Here is a 21,357-nt window from a genome sequence, read left to right as displayed (position 1 = left end):
AGGTAAAAAAGCTTTTTGTTAAAAAAACCCATAAGCCTTTTTTTAGTGGGTGTAGTGAGTGAAGAGATACTAAGGGAAGATAAAAGACTGTTTATGTATGCAACAACTGGGGCAATAATTCTTTTAGCCCCCCAAAAATGGAAACAGCAAGAAGTACCAACGAATAGGAGTGGCATTGAGGATGATGGACTTTGCAGAACTGGCAAAGCTGACAGGAAAAATCCAAAACCAGCACTATCAAGTATTCCAAAAGCATTGGAGTAAATTTATACGATATTTGAAAGATTATTGTAAGCAATTAACATCACTACCAGGGTTGTCCGATGACCTGTAGTGAGAAGTTTTCTACCTTTCTATTCTTATTTAATTTTTGAGACATTATGTAATAAGTCTAATTAGAATTAGAATTGAAAAACTTATAAATAGCAGTGATATAAAGGTTAATTTCGAAATCCATGAGGTGGAAGGGAAAGAAATCGATGGGCTCTAAAGAGCCAGGGTGGTATAGTGGATAATGACGATGTGAATGTATAACATTAAATGGAATAATAATAGTAATAATAGTTAATAGTAATAGTAATAATAATAATACTAATAATAATAATAATATACCTCTCATCCAACTTTGGGTGCCTCGTTTAGGGCTGTAGAATGCGCATAATTCTGAAAAGGATTCCTTATTTGTGATTGCTTGTGCATGGGAACCCGTCTGCTGATATAGTATGTTACATTCGGCCTAATCTCAGAGAGTTATATATAAAATGTTTGACCTAAGCAGAGTTGTTGGCATCTGTCTTGAAAGACAAAGGAGTGCACCTCCAAGGATGAAGTCAAACCAAAGTGATCTCTCTGGGGCGCAAGCCTGGGCGATGCATGTGGAGGTCCTGGACCGCCTAGACGACAAGACCTCCCTCTCAGCCTCACTGATGTGGTCCAAAGGAAAGCAGAGCAATACGTTTGTCACCAAATTGGCTGCAGGTGTTGCTGGAAAGAGGCGTAGAAGGACCCATCTAACCTAGGGTTACCAGATGTCCCCGGTTTCCGGGGACAGTCCCTAGATTTGCAAATCTGTCCCCAGACAAATTCCATCCCCGGAATGTCCCCTGGAAACGTGGCAGCGGCAGCCTCAGGCCTGGCTGGCTTCAGGAGCTGCCCGCTGCCGTGGCGCCCACCATTTTTCCTTGTTGGAACTTCCGGTGAGGAAAAATGGCAGGCACCACAGCAGCGAGCAGCGACCAGGCTGGCTCCGGGCTGTTGACTGCCTCTGCTGCCGTCACTGCCAAAGGGGAGCCGGGGACGTCCGGCAGTATAGATATCCTGTCCCCTCCCTCCTTTGTTTTGACTGATAGGGGAAGGCTTGGGATTTGCAGGCGGGCAGCCGTTGCCCAGTTTTTTAAAAAAACCTCTGCGCATTTATGTTTCACAGGGTGCGAAAGAAGGGCTTTGCACCTTTATACAATATGCATGTGTTCTTGGGCCCAGGGTCTTTTGCCTCACCATCCCCACTACCGACTTCCTGTTGCTACTCAGCTTCAAAAAAATTAAAAAGTGTCCCTGGATTCATTGGGGAAAAAATCTGGTAACCATAATCTAACCATTTTATGGATGCCACTCGGGATTTGTGTAGCATTTACGGTACTCCTTAGCCTGTATTAGGGAACTTGGGGACAGTACTGAGCCAAACCTTTGTTCATTGGCAGCTGGGGTTTATGGGGAAACTTTAAGACCCCTAGGAATTATATGAGACCCCTAGGAATTATACTCATATAAGTAACTGCTTCCTGCCTAGAAATTTACAGCCACCTTGTCACCTGAGGCTGGTATCACAAAACTCAAGGATGCCCTAACTGCAGTCCATCTCTTTAATGTAACATTTGGCAGCAGGACTTGTCACAGGGATGTTTCATGCTAAAGTTCAAAATGAGTCTAGCCTCTTGTCCTCTTGAAAGGGTTAGGGCCATTGAGAGTTGTGTCTCAGGGAAATGTATAAAACATTCTTTAACTTGGTGGGGTTTTTTTGTCCACTCAGTTCTCCTACAAATCTGCTTCTGCTGGCTTTTTCAGGCAGTGATGCACCAAGCCAATCTCACTTCAGGAGTGGGTTGAGGTTTATGAGAAAAGTGTATCATAATAGCTAGTAAAATCTTCCTTATTTTATTGTGTTCTGGTGCTGGGATTCCTATCTTAAATAAATTCTGCTGCTATAGAAACAGCTGGTGTGAGTTATTGGAAATGGGCTCTGATTCTGATTTCAATGTTCTGGGCTCTTTGGGGAGTCATGGAGGCTACTGGGGGAAAGTGTCCTTCCCATTTTTTTGGCTGAGGATTTGCAGAAGGGAGAGATCGCTGAGGCACATCTCAGTCCTAGAGGGTCCCTGAAAGTTCAGTGGTCTAATTTGGACTCCTGCTGCAATGGTCAAAAGACTTTGGGACAACAATGCAAATTTATAATTCTAGGGAATTTAAGATAGCAAATACTGCAATATTTTTATCAGAAATAACTGATGGTAGGGATTCCCCCTCCCCCCGTTTATTGAAAAGGAGAATGCTTTGTCTTGCAAGAGAAACTGTGGGTTTTAAGTTTTGCTTATTCATTTATCTACTTCATTGGGATATTTATGTATGTTAATTGGTGTTACTTCTATACAGATGTGCAGTTCGATAGGTTTGCTAAACCTTTTCATTGTAAGGGTCTGAGAACTAGATCTCAGACTGTACAAATGTGCTTGATTAACAGCCCCATTTGCCTAACCCACCCTGCAGGGTTTCTATGAGGCTAAACCATTGGAAAGCTGTGCAATCGCATTCCCTTTCATTGCAACTTCTTCTGCCTCTTGTAAGGTAAGTGGGAGGTAGACCTTTAGCTTATCTGACAAGAGCAAGAAGGAGAGCACTAATTATCTGTTACAAATGAACACACCTTACATTACCAAATCCTCATCTCATAAAATTGCAACCAGCATTGCTCCTGTGCCGTGTAAACCCATTCAAGTTAAACAAAACAACTAACTTGGATCTGTTCATTTCGGGCCCACTGAATTGAATGCAACCTATATTCACAGGTCATGCCAAAAACATTACTCTTCCTCTGGATTCATGGCATGTGTTGGATATGTCCCATCTTTACCTCATTGTTTCGTTAAGATGGTGTAACAGCCTTACCTCTTGGCAACTCCTTCTTAATAGGCTTATATTTCAATCCAGATAGTCCAGGCTATCTTCCTCACTGTTGCATTATAAAACCAGTTTGGGAGGCTGGGGAGTCCGATCACATACCAATGGATGTTGACTCCTTCCAGCTGCAGCAAATCATTCCTATGATTTCTACAGACTTGCTAACGTCTAGGGTTGTGTTGGAGGCACAAGATTCCACTTCCCTCCCACTAAGACCCTTCCCCTTATTGCCCCAAATGAGGTCAGTATAGAGAAGTTTTTCTCCAACCCTTTCACATACAGAGGTGTGGCACAGTTGATAAGAAACTAGCATCCATACCCTCACCCTTAGTCCCGCTTCCTTATATATCACAATTCTAGGTTCAATATCTACTACTCTTTCCATAGTGGGACTCCATTGCCTGCAAGACTGTTATGAAAACAATGTGTCACTTACAGGCTCACAACTCTTGGAACACCTTGAAGATTCAGGAATGGATTGGTTCGTATCCACCAATTTATCAGCCTCTTAAAAGACCGTCTTGTGCACAGTATAACTACTGTAGCCCTGAAACCTTCAGAATATCTAGAAGTAGAAGCACCCAGAAAGGCAAGGTCTCTGTCATATATTCCCTGCTGATACAATCCAGTTCTTTCCACTTGTTACTTTGAAATCAGTGTAGGCAAACTTTAAGATTCAGAATGGTTTATGACAGGCATCCCCAACCTTTGGCCCTGCAGATGTTTTGGACTACAATTCCCATCATCCCAGACCACTGGGCCTGTTAGCTAGGGATCATGGGAGTTGTAGGGCAAAACATCTGGAGGGCTGCAGATTGCGGATGCCTGGTTTAAGATCTTTCTTTTTAAAAATGATTTTCATTTATGTACATTTCAATAGTAATTTAACAATAATTCAGACATTTCAAATCTCGACTTCCTTCCCCCTCTTTCTGTGGTTCGTTAATTTTTTTAATCACCATTCCCTGCATATTCTAAGTTATATTAAATCATACTTTTATTCATCTATTGCGTGAAAAGGTCCCCCCAACCCCAGGCGACCCCTGAGCGGAGTAATGACTCAAGACAACATGCTATGGGATTAAAATTGGCCACAACTCTATTAAGTTTCAGATGTAGGGAGACCTTGGCTCAGGCACTGGGCATTTATTCTTCCCAGTCCCCAGCCAAGGATCTGGGAGACTTCAGGGTTATCCAGAATGTGTGGGGATTGGGCTGGCTCAGGAGAACATATGTTCAAGCAGAGAGAGCCCCCACCCCCGTTTCACTGCCTTTGGAGGGGAGAGCAATGACAACCTCTTGGTGTATGGCCAATGCCTCCTCCTCAAGACCCTTTTAACGGGGAACCCTGGTATCACCACCACAAGGGGGGGTAGTCACAACTTCACACACACACCCATTTAGGAAGATAGACTAAAGGATTCCACCCAAGGCCTGAAACCACCAAAGTTGTGACGTTTTGCTACGGGGAAAGCAAAACCTGCCAAGGCAGGAAAATTCCTTTCCAGCCCATCAACAGTGACCCTGATGTAGCAGCGCCTGGGTACCTGTGGAGAAGAGGCTAACCTGCGAAAGAAGATTTAACTGAGGGAGGGGAAGGTGGGAGAAGCTTTGGAGCCGACTGCCGCTTTGCAGGTAAAATTCACCTTCTGTTGTGTGGGCAGGACGGTCCCTCCCCTTACCTGGCCAATTCCCTGGCAATGCCTCCCCAGGTGGGATTGGGCGATTGGCTGAGGTAGGAGGAGACCTCCGGGTATCCAGCCTGGGGAGTATGAAACCAGCCTAAACTACCAGGAGTCACACTGGGATCCAGGGGGCTGCGTGCGACTGGAACTCCGGAACGTATCCTGTGCGCAACTGGAAGTACCACTGTATTTTTTTCAAACTGCAGCTTATCACATTAGTCCTGCCAATGTTTTTTATCTGTTTTCAATTTGTTTGCAAATATTCAACATACCATTTCCATTCCTTTATAAAAAGTTTACCATCCTGATTTCATATTCTTACGGTAAGTTTTTCCATTCCTGCATAGTCCATAAGTTTTTGTACCCATTCTTCTTTTGTCGGGGTTCCATCATCTTTCCCTTTTGGGGGCAAATAACATTCTCACAGATTTTCCAAGCAGAAGCTAGAAAAGAAAGGCAGCACAACTTAGGTTCCAAAGATGACAAAAGTTTCAGATTTATTTGCATAGAAACACAAATATAGCCAAGGACAATGTTTCTCCCAAAAAGCTTGATCTCCGCTTTTGGTCAGCACATCGTGCTCAGAATGGTGTAAATCCCTAAGTAGGCCATTTGAAATAGGCCTGGTATCTTGTGGTAGCAGCATGGCATATTTGGGACTCTCAAATTGCAGCGGCACAGTGTGCAATGGTAAAATTCGGTGCCCCCTGCCTCTTGCACTCCAAGTGCAGCTGAACCAGTTACGCTGCCCTATAACCACCTCTGCCAGCAGATTCTCCTTACACTGCCCTTTTAAGTCCCTACATGTGTAGAAGGATGCACGAGGGCCAGGATACCTTAGATAGTAGTGAAGAAGGCTACTATTGCTGACAATGGTCTTCTTTTTTAAAAAAATAATTTTTATTCATTTTTCAAACACATAATAAAAGCAAACAAAACACAAGACAAAAACATACAAAACATTTAAACATGTATAATTTCATAATCTTATATGTCTTCATTGCTAAACCCTAATCACTACAGGAGGCTAAGTACTAAGTACTAAGTGGGCTCTTTTTGTTCCTGCATGCATGTCTCCGCCCTGTGATAATCTAACTCAGTTAAAATATTTGCAGAATCAGATGAAATATGTTGCATAGGAAAAGAAACAAGGGGAATGAAGGTTTGGGATGTACCATATTATGAGGTCAAGCAATTATTTTACATGTGGGTGTGTTTTTTTTAAAGAGTTTAGACAGTCCTATAGAAAGCTGCAAACAATTTGAAAATGGAACCCTGAGTTCTTGCAGTCCTTTGCTTCCATAACAACCTTTGATGGAATTATGCAGCCCATAATTACGTGACGTTAATTCACCAAGAAGCTGGCTTGGCTATTCCAACAATTTAATCCTTGCTGATTAGAAGGGACTCTGCCATACAGCCAAACTCCGCCCCCAAACTCACAACTATATCATGAATGTCCATTTCAAATTCAGGATGGGTCAGGAATAGTAGCCAACATTAACTCAGAGAAGGCCCATTGACGTTAATGAACATGACTTTGCTTGGCTGCATCTATTTCTGTGGGGCTATTATGAGTATAGATTAATTGGATACAACTCACAGAAACTCCACTTCAAAATCTGGTTGAAAGGAGAAGGTCTTCATTCATAGAATTCATAAAATCATAGACTTGGAAGGGACCCTGAGGATCATCTAGTCCAACCCCTGCAATGCTGGAATATGCACTTGTCTCATATGGGGATTGAACCTGCAACTTTGGCATTGGGGCAACCAGGAGATGGCCTGCCAGCAGGATCCACACACCCCACTCTTCCACAAGGAAAAGATGAGAAAATTCATCAGCCTAGCATTGGGCAGATGCAAGGGGGGGGTGTGGAATCTTCCCAATCAACCAGAGGATTTAGTGTCACAATGCAAAAGCAAATGCAGTTTGAAAGTTCAATACAAACCATTTGCATACATAACTGAACACACAATTGCATTTATTTATTCAGAAGAAAGAACAGCATTGCATAAGAAATCCCAGGAAAAACAAGGGTGTGATCAATTGCTACAGAATTGTGACGACAGAAGTTGGAATTGATTGACAGCAGAGAAAACAGTTGCCAGGAATCAGCCGGTTATTCAGTTCCTCCAAGGCTTCTCAGGAAAGAAGATGGATCTCTCCATGGTGATGCTGACACTTGTGATCTGCTTCCTCCTTTCCCAGGTGGTGCTCATTTATCGTGATGTCCGAAGAACAGATCTCCCTCCAGGAATCGATGGACCTATCAAACTCCTCCTAATCTCCATTATGGCACGCTCATCCTTGCGTATGGTAAGTTGGATGGACTTTGAACCTGGAGTTTCTGTGGGGCAGCTCAGTCGCTAGAGCATGAGACTCTTAATCTCAAGGTTAACAGCTCGAGCCCCACGTTGGGCGAAATATTCCTGCATTGCAGGGGGTTGGACTAGATGGCCCTTGTGGTCCCTTCCAGTTCTACAAATTCTATGATTCTGCTATTTTTTTAGTTGCATGGGGGCTGGCCAGCCAGAAATGGTTCAAACAGGCAACATGTTTTAGGAGGTGCAACCCCACCCACCCCATCATAGAAAAATGGAATTGTAGAGTTGGAAGGGACCACAAACCCAAGCACCACTCTGCAAGGCAGGAATCTTTCACTAAATGTGGAACTGGAACCCAGGACCCTAGGATTAAGAATCTCATGCTCTATCTACTGAGCTAGCCAGCCTGAAGGATTCATGTATTATAACTAGTAACGGTAAAGATACCCCTGCCCGTACGGGCCAGTCATGTCCGACTCTAGGGTTGTGCGCCCATCTCACTTAAGAGGCCGGGGGCCAGCGCTGTCCAGAGACACTTCCGGGTCACGGGGCCAGCATGACAAAGCTGCTCTGGCGAGCCGGCACCAGCGCAGCACACAGAAACACCGTTTACCTTCCTGCTAGAAAGCGGTGCCTATTTATCTACTTGCACTTTAGGGGTGCTTTCGAACTGCTAGGTCAGGGGTCTGCAACCCGCGGCTCCGGAGCCGCATGTGGCTCTTTTACACCTTTGCTGCGGCTCCGGGGTGGATACTAGCGAGGGGAGGAGGCGCATTGTGCGCCCCGACACTTCCCACTGTGGCGGGCGCTGTACTGGCTGTGATGTCGCATGGGGGTGGTGCGTGCGTTAGTCACGCACCGTCCCGACGTCACCTTCCCGGTTTTGCGGCTTCCAGTTTCTTTTTCTTCGGAAACGGGTCCAAGTGGCTCTTTTTGTCTTAAAGGTTGCAGACCCCTGTGCTAGGTGGGCAGGAGCTGGGACCGAAGACAGGAGCTCACCCCGCCACGGGGATTCGAACTGCCGACCATGCGATCTGCAAGCCCTAGGTGCTGAGGTTTTACCCACAGCGCCACCTGCGTCCCACAATTTATAACTATTATAACAATTTATAACAATTATAACTAGAGATCTGTGCAAAAAACCCTCTCCCAAATTTCCAGTTCTATTTGTGAGCGCTTGTTTGTGGAAGGACATCTCTCTCCTCCACAGTTCAAATACAGTGTTGATCATCAATGTGACTTCTGGAGGATGCTTTGTGCTACGTCTTCTAGCATCCCCAGCTAGCAGGACCATGCTGCCAAAGACTGTCCCACGCAGTGGTATAGCGTGGGTTGCGAGCATCTGGGGCCATGTGTGGGGTGAGGTGGGGACTATGGAGCACACATTCAGCTGCCTAACAGTGTCTGCATCACCCAAGAGATCACAGCCTCAGAAACAAGAGAAGAAGATTCTCTCTGCTATCTGGAAAGTCACACAGAGAAGCCATTTTCAACAGAGCCCAGTGACAGAAGTATGCAGCTGTATTTAGGCAGCACCGGGTGTTGAAATTTTGCACCCAGGGCAACCGCACCTGTCGCCTCACCCCACGTTATGCCACTAGTCATGCAGTTCTATCTTGGGGCTCATCCACCTTTCTGCTTGTCCATTGCCTAGAAAGCAGTCATTTCCCATTTTCCCCACACTATCCGAACGTTTTGCCTTTGTCTCACCCTGGGTGCTCGGTGCGTCTTTGCGCGCGATGAAGTGAACAGAGAAAGCGCCCTCTCGAGTTCTCCCTCCTCTTGCCCTTCCCTCCCGCCCCCCAAAAGGTGGGGGTTGACGAGATAGAGACGCTGCCCCGGCATCTTCTCATACAGCGGCTCCCACCGACGCGGGACCCACCTGTTTGCAGCTCTTCTGCCTGCCCGTGGCGCGCTGGGAGATTCCAACGCCCCGCCAGCCACGGTTGGTGGCGAGTGGCCAGCATCCCAGCCGGCTCCAACGGCTCTTCACTTTTAGCCCTCACCGCCGCCGGGTGGACTCGCGCGTTGCGGTGGCTGGCCGCTGGATCATCCAGGCAGGGATCTCTGCAAGGGGCGTGCCTGGTTTGCGCCCCCCCCCCATTTGTGCGCCCGGGGCAACGGCTCCCTGGCACACACCACCCCTCTATGCCTATGTCTGTGCTGGTAAACATCCTCCGCAATGACACAAACCTCGAGTCACGCACACAAATGATGGCGAATCTTCGGGCGGGGCGGGCAAGAACGATACTCTGAGAAAAATTTGTCTCACTTGGAGGCAGCAGAGGTCACCTGGAGGCAGCAGTTGCTGCGGATGCAGCAATACCATTGCAACATTTATTGTCGGGCAAATGATATATTTTTGCAAGCTTGACTGGGGTCATGTACCACCTGTACATCATTTTCATAATATTCTCTCTTAGGGCATTACATGCCGTAATGGGGGACTTCAACTACCCGGATATTTGCTGGATGTCAAACTCAGCCAAGAGCATAAGGTCAAACAGATTCCTCACTGGCCTTGCAGTTTACTATACAGCGGAAAGGAGCAGCCAAGCATACTAGGACTTAATTTCTTGACTTTAAGAAAGCCGACTTCATAAAACTTAGGGAAGTGCTGGGTGAGATCCCATGGACAGTAATACTAAAAGGAAAGAGAGTTCATGATGGCTGGGAGTTTGTTAAGAGGGAGATAGTAAAAGCACAACTTCAGGCAATATCAATGAGACGGAAACATGGAAGGTGCCTAAAGAAGCCAGGGTGGCTATCTAAAGAACTTTTAACTGAGTTAAGATTAAAAAAGGATGTGTACAAAAAATGGAAAAGGGGGGAACCACCAAAGAGGAATTCAAATAAATAGCCAGCATGTGTAGACACAAAGTCAGAAAAGCTAAAGCACAGAATGAACTCAGGCTTGCTAGAGAGGTTAAAAGCAACAAAAAAGGCTTTTATGGGTATGTCCGTAGCAAAAGGAAGAACAAAGAAACAGTGGGGTCACTCAGAGGAGAAGATGGTGAAATGCAAACAGGGGACACAGAAAGGGCTGATCTCCTCAATGCCTTCTTTGCCTCAGTCTTCTCCGATAAAGAAAACAATGCCCGACCTGAAGAATTTGGAGCAAATGATTCAGCAGAGGAAACACAACCCAGAATAACTAAGGAGATAGTACAAGAATACTTGGCTTGTTTAGATGTATTCAAGTCTCCAGGGCCAGATGAACTGCATCCAAGAGTATTAAAAGAACTGGCAGATGTGATCGCAGAACCACTGGCAGTCATCTTTGAGAATTCCTGGAGAACAGGCGAAGTCCCGGCAGACTGGAGGAGGGCAAATGTTGTCCCTATTTTCAAAAAGGGGAAAAGAGAGGACCCAAATAATTATCGCCCAGTCAGTCTGACATCAATACCAGGGAAGATTCTGGAGCAGATCATTAAGCAAACAGTCTGTGAGCACCTAGAAAGGAATGCTGTGATCACCAATAGTCAGCATGGATTTCTGAAAAATAAGTCATGTCAGACTAACCTGATCTCGTTTTTTGACAGAATTACAAGCCTGGTAGATGAAGGGAACACAGTGGATGTAGCCTACCTTGATTTCAGCAAGGCATTTGACAAGGTGCCCCATGATATTCTTGTAAAGAAGCTGGTAAAATGCGGTCTTGACTATGCTACCACTCAGTGGATTTGTAACTGGCTGACTGACCGAACCCAAAGGGTGCTCATCAATGTTCCTCTTCATCCTGGAGAAGAGTGACTAGTGGGGTGCCACAGGGTTCTGTCTTGGGCCCGGTCTTATTCAACATCTTTATCAACGACTTGGATGATGGACTCAAGGGAATCCTGATCAAATTTGCAGATGACACCAAACTGGGAGGGGTGGCTAACACCCCAGAGGACAGGATCACACTTCAAAACGACCTTGACAGATTAAAGAACTGGGCCAAAACTAACAAGATGAACTTTAACAGGGAGAAATGTAAAGTATTGCACTTGGGCAAAAAAAATGAGAGGCACAAATACAAGATGGGTGACACCTGGCTTGAGAGCAGTACATGTGAAAAGGATCTAGGAGTCTTGGTTGACCACAAACTTGACATGAGCCAACAGTGTGATGCGGCAGCTAAAAAAGCCAATGCAATTCTGGGCTGCATCAATAGGAGTATAGCACCTAGATCAAGGGAAGTAATAGTGCCACTGTATTCTGCTCTGGTCAGACCACACCTGGAGTACTGTGTCCAGTTCTGGGCACCACAGTTCAAGAAGGACACTGACAAACTGGAACATGTCCAGAGGAGGGCAACCAAAATGGTCAAAGGCCTGGAAACGATGCCTTATGAGGAACGGCTAAGGGAGCTGGGCATGTTTAGCCTGGAGAAGAGGAGGTTAAGGGGTGATATGATAGCCATGTTCAAATATATAAAAGGATGTCACATAGAGGAGGGAGAAAGGTTGTTTTCTGCTGCTCCAGAGAAGCGGACACGGAGCAATGGACCCAAACTACAAGAAAGAAGATTCCACCTAAACATTAGGAAGAACTTCCTGACAGTAAGAGCTGTTTGACAGTGGAATTTGCTGCCAAGGAGTGTGGTGGAGTCTCCTTCTTTGGAGGTCTTTAAGCAGAGGCTTGACAACCATATGTCAGGAGTGCTCTGATGGTGTTTCCTGCTTGGCAGGGGGTTGGACTCGATGGCCCTTGTGGTCTCTTCCAACTCTATGATTCTATGATTCTATGAAATGGAAATGAAATCAATTAAACTTCTGAATGAATCAACGAAGCATTTCTCACCCCACACTACTCCTACAAACAGACCTTTCGAAAACCTTATTAAACTGAAAGCTAACTATGCTTGATACTAGCTTCTGTTGCTTTTTTGTTTTTTCCCAAACAGGGATCTATTTTGGAGAAGTTGGGAATCTGTACAAAACCGACATTCCTTAAATGGAGTTCCTCTGCAATGCCAGCAGGGAGCGAGCCCAGATACACTATCGACACAAAATTTGACAATGTGACTGTGAGGATTTATCAGCCAAAGGGCCTATCCACAGGGCAGAGAGGAATTATCTACCTGTATGGAGGAGCTGGCTTATTCGGGAGCATAAGTGAGTCATTCTAATTTAACTTACAACCAGTGAGATCTGTGTGGGGCTTGATCTGGAAACTGCATCTTGTGCGCGGTGCTGGGATCAGGTTGTTGAGTAGACCAACCGGACAAGCATATATTACACCTGTGCTGAAGCCACTGCACTGGCTGCTGAACAACTATCGGGGCATGTTCAAGGTCTTGTGGTTAAGATCAGGACAACTCGGGAGCAGGTTACCTGAAAGGCCACTTATCCATTACTTAGGTCGTTTATGGAAATTCTAATCAGGGCACCGCTCTTATGGAATATCCAGAGCCGGCCCTAGATATTTTGCCACCTGAGGCAAAGCAGAACATGGCACACACACCCAACGCCCTGCCACCTGCGGCAACTGGAGGTGACCTGGGGAAGCCCCAGCCCACTGAAGGCAGTGGAGGAGAAAAAAGGAGGCTGGCTAGGAACAATGGCAGCAGCAGTATCCCTGCTCTTTCCAGATGGTGCATGGGTGACAAGTGTTGGAGGCAGTGAGCAGCACACTCCTGGGGGACTTGGTGTGAAGAAAGAAGCTGTGATGGTAATGAAGGCATCATATGTAGCTTTGCAGTTGTCACTATAATTTAAATAAAGAGGTCATTTAGGCCGGAGAGAGATAAAGTAACCCTGAGAAGAAGAGTTCAATGTATATGGGGGGGAAATATTCCACATTAGGTATCTGCTAAGTATGTGCATTTCAGAAATGGATAAACAGATAAGATGATTTCACACACATGGTATCCTTTTTTCTATGTAGCTCAAGGTATAATTAATAAAGCACTCCTGATTAAATCCTATTCTTATCTCCTTACTTCCAGTCTCTTAGCACAATCGATGGATACCAAATTGGAACTATGGTGACCAGATTTCTAACTAGTGAGAAAGGCTAGAAGCAAGTATTGCCAAATCGGTACCCTCCAGCCTTTGTGAATTACAACTCCTCCTGGACCATTAGGATAGCTGGGGCTGATGGAAGTTGTAATCCAATGACATCCAATGTAGTCCAATCTTTTCTATGAACTGCCCTGAGACCTCTGGCTATAGGGTTGGTATATAAACTCTAATAATAATAATAATAATCCCAGTACGTTTCCGAGCACAATTCAAAGTGTTGGTGCTGACCTTTAAAGCCCTAAACAGCCTTGTTCCACTATATCTGAAGGAGCGTCTCCTCCCCCATCGTTCTGCCCGGACACTGAGGTCCAGCTCCGAGGGACTTCTGGCGGTTCCCTCACTGCGAGAGGCCAAGTTACAGGGAACCAGGCAGAGGGCCTTCTCGGTAGTGGCGCCCGCCCTGTGGAACGCCCTCCCATCAGATGTCAAAGTGATAAACATCTACCTGACATTCAGAAGACATCTGAAGGCAGCCCTGTTCAGGGAAGTTTTTAATATGTGACATTTTAGTGTATCTTTCATCTTTGTTGGAAGCCGCCCAGAGTGGCTGGGGAGACCCAGCCAGATGGGCGGGGTACAAATAATAAATTATTATTATTATTATTATTATTATTATTATTATTATTATCTGAAGGGCAACCCCTGGCTCAGAGAGTCAGAAGCCGGATCTATCTGTTTGTCGTATAGTAGGAAGAAAAAAGAGGCACATGCAGGAAATTCCATGGGGAGGGAAACAATCTTTGACAACGAGGGTATTAGTTTGACTTTGGGGCCTTGGGATCTGGATGGGTGGAAGGCTGGGTAAATAGGAAAGATGGGGATTCTCCTCTGGCTCAGATACAAACAGAGCCATAAAGAAGACTTGGGGTTGCGTCGTACTCGTCTCACATCCACATTAATGTAGAAATGTGCATGCCATTGTGTAAAGTATTAATACACTGAAGGTCTTTTTACTATCCAGAAGGTTATCGGAAGCTGTGCCGCTACTTTTCCAGAGAAAGTGAATCAGTGCTTGTGTGTGTTGGGTAAGTCTACGTATTCCTGCCTTCATCCTGGATATCCTGAACAGCTGATAAGTGTGGAAGCAAGTGACACCCCCCAAAAAATTACTCCCAAATGCAGTGGGGAGATTTGCCACTAGATGGTACAGAGTTAGCCAATGCAGTGTCCTCCAAGTGTTGTTAAATGTGAAGTCAGCATGATTTATGGTCTGGGCTTATGAGAGTTGTCGTCCAACTACATCTGCAGGGCACCACGATTGCTACGTCTGTATTAAAGGCAGTTTCTTCATGATACGTCTGTTACGACAATTTTCTAACAGGTGTGTGGGAAAGCTGACTTCTTGACAGTTCTTCTAACAGCAGCCAAGGCACAGAATTGCACCAGGGCAGAATAATCCTCTGAAGGCAAGGGGATAAGAAACTGTGGCAAAGGAACCCAAGGTCCAGAAGGCTAGGCTGAAGTCTGGGCTCCAGTCAAGCTCGCTCCCATCACCACTGCGAGTTCACCACAATGCTGGGGGGGCTGCAAGCAAGGGAGGGACTCCCATACATTGCGGGTGGCAGTGTGACAAGCTTACTGGGTTTGGGCAAATTACTTTTGATGTCTTTTCTCATCTTGGTCTATCCCTGAACGCAAACTCTGCTCCGGCCCGTCTGCCACTAGATCCTGATCTTGATGCTCTCATTATACATAAACCGCTGCCCATTTCCCAATGGAAAGATCTCAAAGGTCCATCTATGATGGGATAGCAAGGAGAAGTCTGAGGTTTGGCTCTCTTCAAGCATCTTACATAGCACAGAGAGGCCAAACTAAACATGACCCTTTTGACAAGGTGTAGATCAGCTGTGTGAACAGATGTCAGTGGCAGACCACCAGGCACACATACTGAGTTATAAAGAGGCTGTGCCACATATAGATGAAGCCTTTGCAATGCATTCAGTGATTCATTTATGTGGCAGTGTCCTTCTTATATGTGACTGGGGAACTCATGTAACACGGGTATTGTTGGAGTTGATCAATGTCATCTTATTATAAGACCAATGAATATTCTAGAAAATAAAAATAAAGAAAACAGAACCAGCCATTTGCCTCCTTGTCTCAAACTGTTTGCAGGCTTGCAGATCTCCAAGTGTCAATGCAATATTGAAAAAGATACCCTATATATAAAGTGCTTTGACAATATCATCAGCTTTATTAATCAGCAAAACAAAGTAAATTGATGTTTCTGGTTTTTCTTCTTCTGTACCTGTTCCTGAAACAGTAAGAGACAATTACAGTCTAGGTTTTGCACCCTGTTACACCTAATCTATTTCTATGGCAACTCACTGCTACAGTTATATAGTGGAAACATGTATCTGACATATTGAATATTTTATGAAAGAATCCCATGCTCTAAGGCAGACATCATGTCTGCTGTGTAATTGCCCAGGGTGTAAAAATCATTTGCTCAGGATGGTAAATTTTAATTAAGCGAGCCTCTTTTGGTTTATGACATGTGTACCACAGCAGTGCTAGAACCACAGCAGTGTTTACTGAAATTTAAAATTAAATTACATTGCGAAGTTGTTGACCTTTTGGAAGTTCATTAAGGCTTCCCATAAACATCTGGTTACCACTGTGAAAACTGGGTGCTGGACTAGAATGTCCCATAGCCTGAGCCATCAGTGCAGACATTACTCTATGCATTTTTCTACATGTCACTTGGATGGGGAACAGTCCTACCAAAGTTGGAGAAGGGCAGGTTCCAAACGCTGACTATCTTTCATTTTACATATTGTTTTAGAAAGTGTGAACTAGACTGGTTTGTCTTTAACTAAGAATAGGATTGACTTTCTCCCCTGCCCCTTCTCTCCATCATCTTCTAGGCAACGTTTGGCTCCTAAGCACCGCTGTCCTACACAAATCATGGACTGCATCACCGCCACTGAATACTTTTTGAAAAATGCAAGTGATTATGGGGTAGACCCTCATCGTATTGTCATTGCTGGTGACAGCACTGGGGCTGGAATTGTTCCCCTTGTCTGTCAACATCTGTTAACGAGAAAGGATCTCCCAAAGGTCAGAGCCCAGATCATGCTCTACCCAAATATTCAAACACTGGACTACAACTTGCCATCTTATCAGCAAAACCGAAATGTCCCCCTCCTGTTCACAAAATGGTCTGCCGAATTTGAACTCAGGTTTATGAATGTGAAGCTAGCATATTTGGATCAATTCCTGAAGGGGGCCCATGTTTCTGAAGAAATGAAGATGAAATACAAGAAATGGATCCATGCAGATCATATCCCGGATGAGTTTAAAGTCAGGGGCTACAAACCACCCCCGCCAGTCCCGTTTTCAAAGGAGCTGCACGAAATGATGAAGCTTTCTTTTGATCCCAAGCACTGTGCTCTTCTAGTGGAAGATGACATTGTGCGTCAGCTCCCCGAGACATTTATGTTAACCTGCGAGTATGATGTGCTTAGGGATGATGGACTGCTATACAAAAAACGCTTGGAGGACAACGGTGTGCCCATAACTTGGCACCATGCAAAGGAAGGATTCCATGGGATTGTAAGTTCAGTGGATTGGTTCTTTGAATGGCCATGTGGAAGGGTGGCAGCAGAGCATGTAACAAGCTTCATAAAACGATTCTGATCAAAAATCTGTTCTCTATCCCGCATAAAGACCTTTCATTTTACTGCATGCGGTGCACTCGAAAAAATGTTATGAAAATGATATACAGATTGTATTTAACACCAGCTAAATTGGCTAAAATGTACAAGACAAGAACTAACGAGTGCTGGAAATGTAAGGGAAGGGAAGGTGTAATGGTTATAGGGGTTGCTCGTGCGTAAGTTGCCGCCACTCCTGGCTAGGTTGCCTGGTTAAACCTTTTCTGTCTGGACAGCCCTTCACTTCGTGGCTGTTTCAGTCGCTGGCAGAATCCATCAGTGGGCGTTTTTTGAACCTCTTCCAGCAAAGAAGTTCTTTGACGCCAAGTCTCCGCCTACTCTCCCTGCGCAGAAGTCTTCTGCACAGGGTGGGTGTGGGCAGCGGAGGACCCGCGCTCTCCCCGCTGGTCTCCGGCGAGGAGTCCTGGAGCCCCCTTGCCAATTCCCCCATCTGCTCCCCTTTATCCCTGGTGTTACGCTGATTTCCTTCCCTAGCTGATGAGCTGCCTCTCTTCCTGCTGGGCCCTTCTCCAGCATCGCTTGGGAGCCTTGCCTCCGCCTCTGGCTCCGATGGCAGTTCCCTGACAGAAGGTATCTTTTACTACATGTGGTGGTGGTAAAGGCTTTCTGGGAAATGGCATATAATGAGTTAAAGAAAATGTTTAAAAATACTTTTTGTTAAAATACCAGAAGCCTTTTTTACTGGGTGTAGTGGGTGAAGAGATACTAAGGGAAGATAAAAGACTGTTTATGTATGAAACAACCGCAGCAAGAATTCTTTTAGCCCAAAAAATGGAAACAGCAAGAAACAAGAAGTACCAACGAAGAAAGAGTGGCAGATGACTAACAGGGTTGTCCGATGACTTGTAATGAGAATTTTTCTACCTTTCTATTTTTATTTAATTTTTGAGACATTCTGTAATAAGTCTAATTAGAATTAGAATTGAAAACATAAATTGCTGTGATATAAAGGTTAGTTTCGAAAGCCATGAGGCGGAAGGGAAAGAAAGAAAGAGCCAAGGCAGTATAGTGGATAATGACGATGTGAATGTATAACATTAAATGGAATAATAATAATAATAATGATAATAATAATAATAATAATAATAATAATAATAATAATATACCTCTCATCCAACTTTAGGGTGCCTCATTTAGGGCTGTAGAATGCTCATAATTCTGAAAAGGATTCCTTATTTGTGATTGCTTGTGCATGGGAACCGGTCTGCCGATATAGTATGTTACATTTGGCCTAATCTCAGAGAGTTATATATAAAATGTTTGTCCTAAGCAGAATTGTTGGCATCTGTCTTGAGAGACAAAGGAGTGCACCTCCGAGGATGAAGTCAAACCAAAGTGATCTCTCTGGGGTGCAAGCCTGGGCGATGCATGTGGAGGTCCTGGACCGCCTAGACGACAAGACCTCCCTATCAGCCTCACTGATGTGGTCCAAACAGTGGCGTAGGGTGGGGGGTGCAGGGGGGGCCGGCCGCACCGGGCGCAACATCTGGGGGTTAGGGTTAGGGGGCACAAATCCACGGGTTAGTGGGTGCAAATTACTTGCCTTGCCCCGGGTACTGACAACCCACGCTACGCCACTGGGTCCAAAGGAAAGCAGAGCAATACATTTGTCACCAGCTTAGCTGCAAGGGTTGCTGGAAAGAGGTATAGAAGGAGCCATCTAACCATCTTAGGGATGCCACTCCAGATTTGTGTAGCATTTACTCCTTAGCCTGTATTTGGGAACTTGGGGACAGTACTGAGCCGAACTTTTGTTCATTGGCAGCTGCGGTTTATGGGGAAACCTTAAGACCCCTAGGAATTATATGAGACCCCTAGGAATTATACTCATATAAGTAACTGCTTCCTGCCTAGAAATTTACAGCCACCTTGTCACCTGAGGCTGGTATCACAAAACTCAAGGATGCCCTAACTGCAGTCCATCTCTTTAATGTAACATTTGGCAGCAGGACTTATCACAGGGATGTTTCATGCTAAAGTTCAAAATGAGTCTAGCCTCTTGTCCTCTTGAAAGGGTTAGGGCCATTGAGAGTTGTGTCTCAGGGAAATGTATAAAACATTCTTTAACTTGGTGGGTTTTTTTGTCCACTCAGTTCTCCTACAAATCTGCTTCTGCTGGCTTTTTCAGGCAGTGATGCACCAAGCCAATCTCACTTCAGGAGTGGGTTGAGGTTTATGAGAAAAGTGTATCATAATAGCTAGTAAAATCTTCCTTATTTTATTGTGTTCTGGTGCTGGGATTCAAATGTTCCTGAACCTCTAATAGGATTGATTTTAAAATAAATTATATATTTTGCATTGGGTTACAGAATCTTTCCTGTTTCTTCCTAGCTTAAATAAATTCTGCTGCTATAGAAACAGCTGGTGTGAGTTATTGGAAATGGGCTCTGATTCTGATTTCAGTGTTCTGGACTATTTGGGGGGGTCATGGAGGCTTCTGGGGGAAAGTGTCCTTCCCGTTTTTTTGGCTGAGGATTTGCAGAAGGGAGAGATCGCTGAGGCACATCTCAGTCCTAGAGGGTCCCTGAAAGTTGAGTGGTCTAATTTGGACTCCTGCTAGTCCACAAATCAGTAGGTTGTGGAAGGTATACCTTGGACTAAGCAGTATTGAAATTGATGGGAGAACCACTGTATAATAATAATAATAATAATAATAATAATAATAATAATAATAATAATTTTATATGTCTCCGACTGGAGCTCGGCTCAGGGCTGCTAACATCATAAAACTAATACAGTATGCAAAGAACATAAGAACATAAAAACAGGCAATCAATTAATTAAAATACATCTTAAAATTAGTTCAGAACAAATTAAAATCTGGACAGATGGCAGTCCATGGGTAAAATTGAGAATGGTTAAAATTCTCCAGGGCCAAATGTTACCACTGGTCTTATAAAGGACCTGTGAGCAGGCTAGGAAGCATCTTTAATGCTTGTTCTTATACAGAAGGAAAGAATCAGACTGAACCCTGACCAAAGGCCTGGCAGAACAGCTCCGTCTTGCAGGCCCTGCAGAAAGATGTCAAATCCTGCAGGGCCCTGGTCTCTTGTGGGAGAGCGTTCCACCAGGCTGGGGCTACAGCCAAAAAGGCCCTGGCTCTGGTCGAGGCCAGTCTAATCTCCCTGGGATCTTCAGAGTGTTATTATTTGCAGACTTTAAGGTCCTCTGTGGGGCATACCAGGAGAGGCAGTCCCGTAGGTACGAGGGTCCTAGGCCGTATAGGGCTGTAAAGGTTAAAACCAGCACCTTAAACCTGATCCTGTACTCCACCAGGAGCCAGTGCAGCTGGTATAGCACCAGATGAATGTGCTCCCACAGCGATGACCCCCTGAGGAGCGGCATTCTTTATTTCACAACAAGAACGGTGAAAAGAGGAGTTGGAAATCTTTAAAGAATCAGTAAACTATATATATTGAATTCAGTAGATATCACAAGCTTTTTAATAAGATGCTAAAATCATCAATATACAGCTTAGGTTTACTTCAGCTGCTTAAGCTTATCACAGAGGAGTTAGATCTTAGGTTTCAACAATATGTAGGTTACAAAACAGGCAAGTACTAACCTGCCTAATATCCTTCATATTCCCAACCTTTAGAAATTTCACACCTGAGGCTCCTCTATTAGAACCTGTCTGTCAGAGTAGAGGATCAGCACACACTCCTATTTTAACTGGTTTAGGATTATTCTTCTCTCACTAGAGAGAGATATCTCTTTCCTATTGAGCTGGGATGTAAGTAGAGCATTCCCTCACAACTCCACTTCTCCTCACCCAAAATCCAGCTTCCCAGTTCTTTCATGTCTGTATACCCATGTTTTTCAGGCTAATCGCCAGCCCAGAGACTGCCTTCTCTGAGTGTAAACCTTCCCTCTGGGCTCAGAGTTTATGCTGTTACCAAGCTGAATGCCAGGAACCAAAACTTTCTCTCCCTTTTCCCGCTCAGAGTCATGTCTTCACCTGCTTCTGGCTAGCTGTACCAATCAGAGGGAAGCTCTAGCTGAGCATATTGAGAGCTATATCACTCTGGTGGAATTCTGCCTGTATTGTACCATCAAACTTTGCTTTGCCTTGACCATCCATCGCAGTAGTGGTTTCCCGCCTTGAGAAAAGGTCGTCCACCTCCCCTTTTTTCTTTAGGGGAATGAATCTGAGGGTGCAGCATTCCCTGGGCTGTGTGTGAGAGGTGAGATTGTGGCCACATATTCCACAAACTGAGGCAATTAAGCATTGAGGAAAAATGTGAAGAGGACCCAAAGCTGTGATCTCACCAGAATCCAACCATCCCGCTGTTTTTCTCTGGCAAAGTGTTACTTAATAGGTATCGGAGGGGTGTATGTTTCAAAATTGATTAATGGTTATTATAGATAGTTAGAAGAGGATTTCCTCTACCCGACTATTTTGAGGAAAAGTTATAAAAGTCCTAGCAGAGATTGGTAAATCGAACAGGTGATGTGTAGGGAGAAGGGGTGAATGTATTTTGAAAT

At 44.9% G+C, this 21,357-nt stretch overlaps 1 protein-coding gene and 1 long non-coding RNA gene across 2 annotated transcripts; both read left to right on the top strand.

Moving 5' to 3' along the window:
- Positions 1–9: 9 nt before the first annotated feature.
- LOC310850920 lies at positions 10–18,147 on the top strand. Its single transcript, XR_014567476.1, has 2 exons — positions 10–499; positions 17,873–18,147. It is a non-coding gene; the product is annotated as an uncharacterized lncRNA (long non-coding RNA).
- Positions 6,964–17,535, top strand: LOC310850797 (arylacetamide deacetylase-like 4). The gene is made up of 5 exons (XM_083752754.1): positions 6,964–7,179; positions 12,076–12,286; positions 14,157–14,220; positions 16,063–17,002; positions 17,443–17,535. Exons 1-4 carry the CDS (start codon positions 7,018–7,020, stop codon positions 16,832–16,834), a joined length of 1,209 nt encoding a protein of 402 aa, XP_083608880.1. The 5' UTR covers positions 6,964–7,017; the 3' UTR covers positions 16,835–17,002; positions 17,443–17,535.
- Positions 18,148–21,357: the final 3,210 nt, after the last annotated feature.

Source organism: Podarcis gaigeae, assembly GCF_964106915.1.
Source record: "Podarcis gaigeae genome assembly, chromosome: 8".
NCBI lineage: Eukaryota > Metazoa > Chordata > Lepidosauria > Squamata > Lacertidae > Podarcis > Podarcis gaigeae.
The sequence above is the reverse complement of the archived record's forward strand: the minus strand, read 5'-3'. Positions and strand labels throughout refer to the sequence as shown.

Excerpts from the sequence above, each read along its gene's own strand:
- LOC310850797 (XM_083752754.1), top strand. The coding sequence starts at position 7,018 with ATGGATCTCTCCATGGTGATGCTGACACTTGTGATCTGCTTCCTCCTT. Across the intron at positions 7,180-12,075 it reads CACGCTCATCCTTGCGTATG|GGATCTATTTTGGAGAAGTT; the intron begins GTAAGTTGGATG and ends TTTCCCAAACAG. Across the intron at positions 14,221-16,062 it reads TCAGTGCTTGTGTGTGTTGG|GCAACGTTTGGCTCCTAAGC; the intron begins GTAAGTCTACGT and ends ATCATCTTCTAG.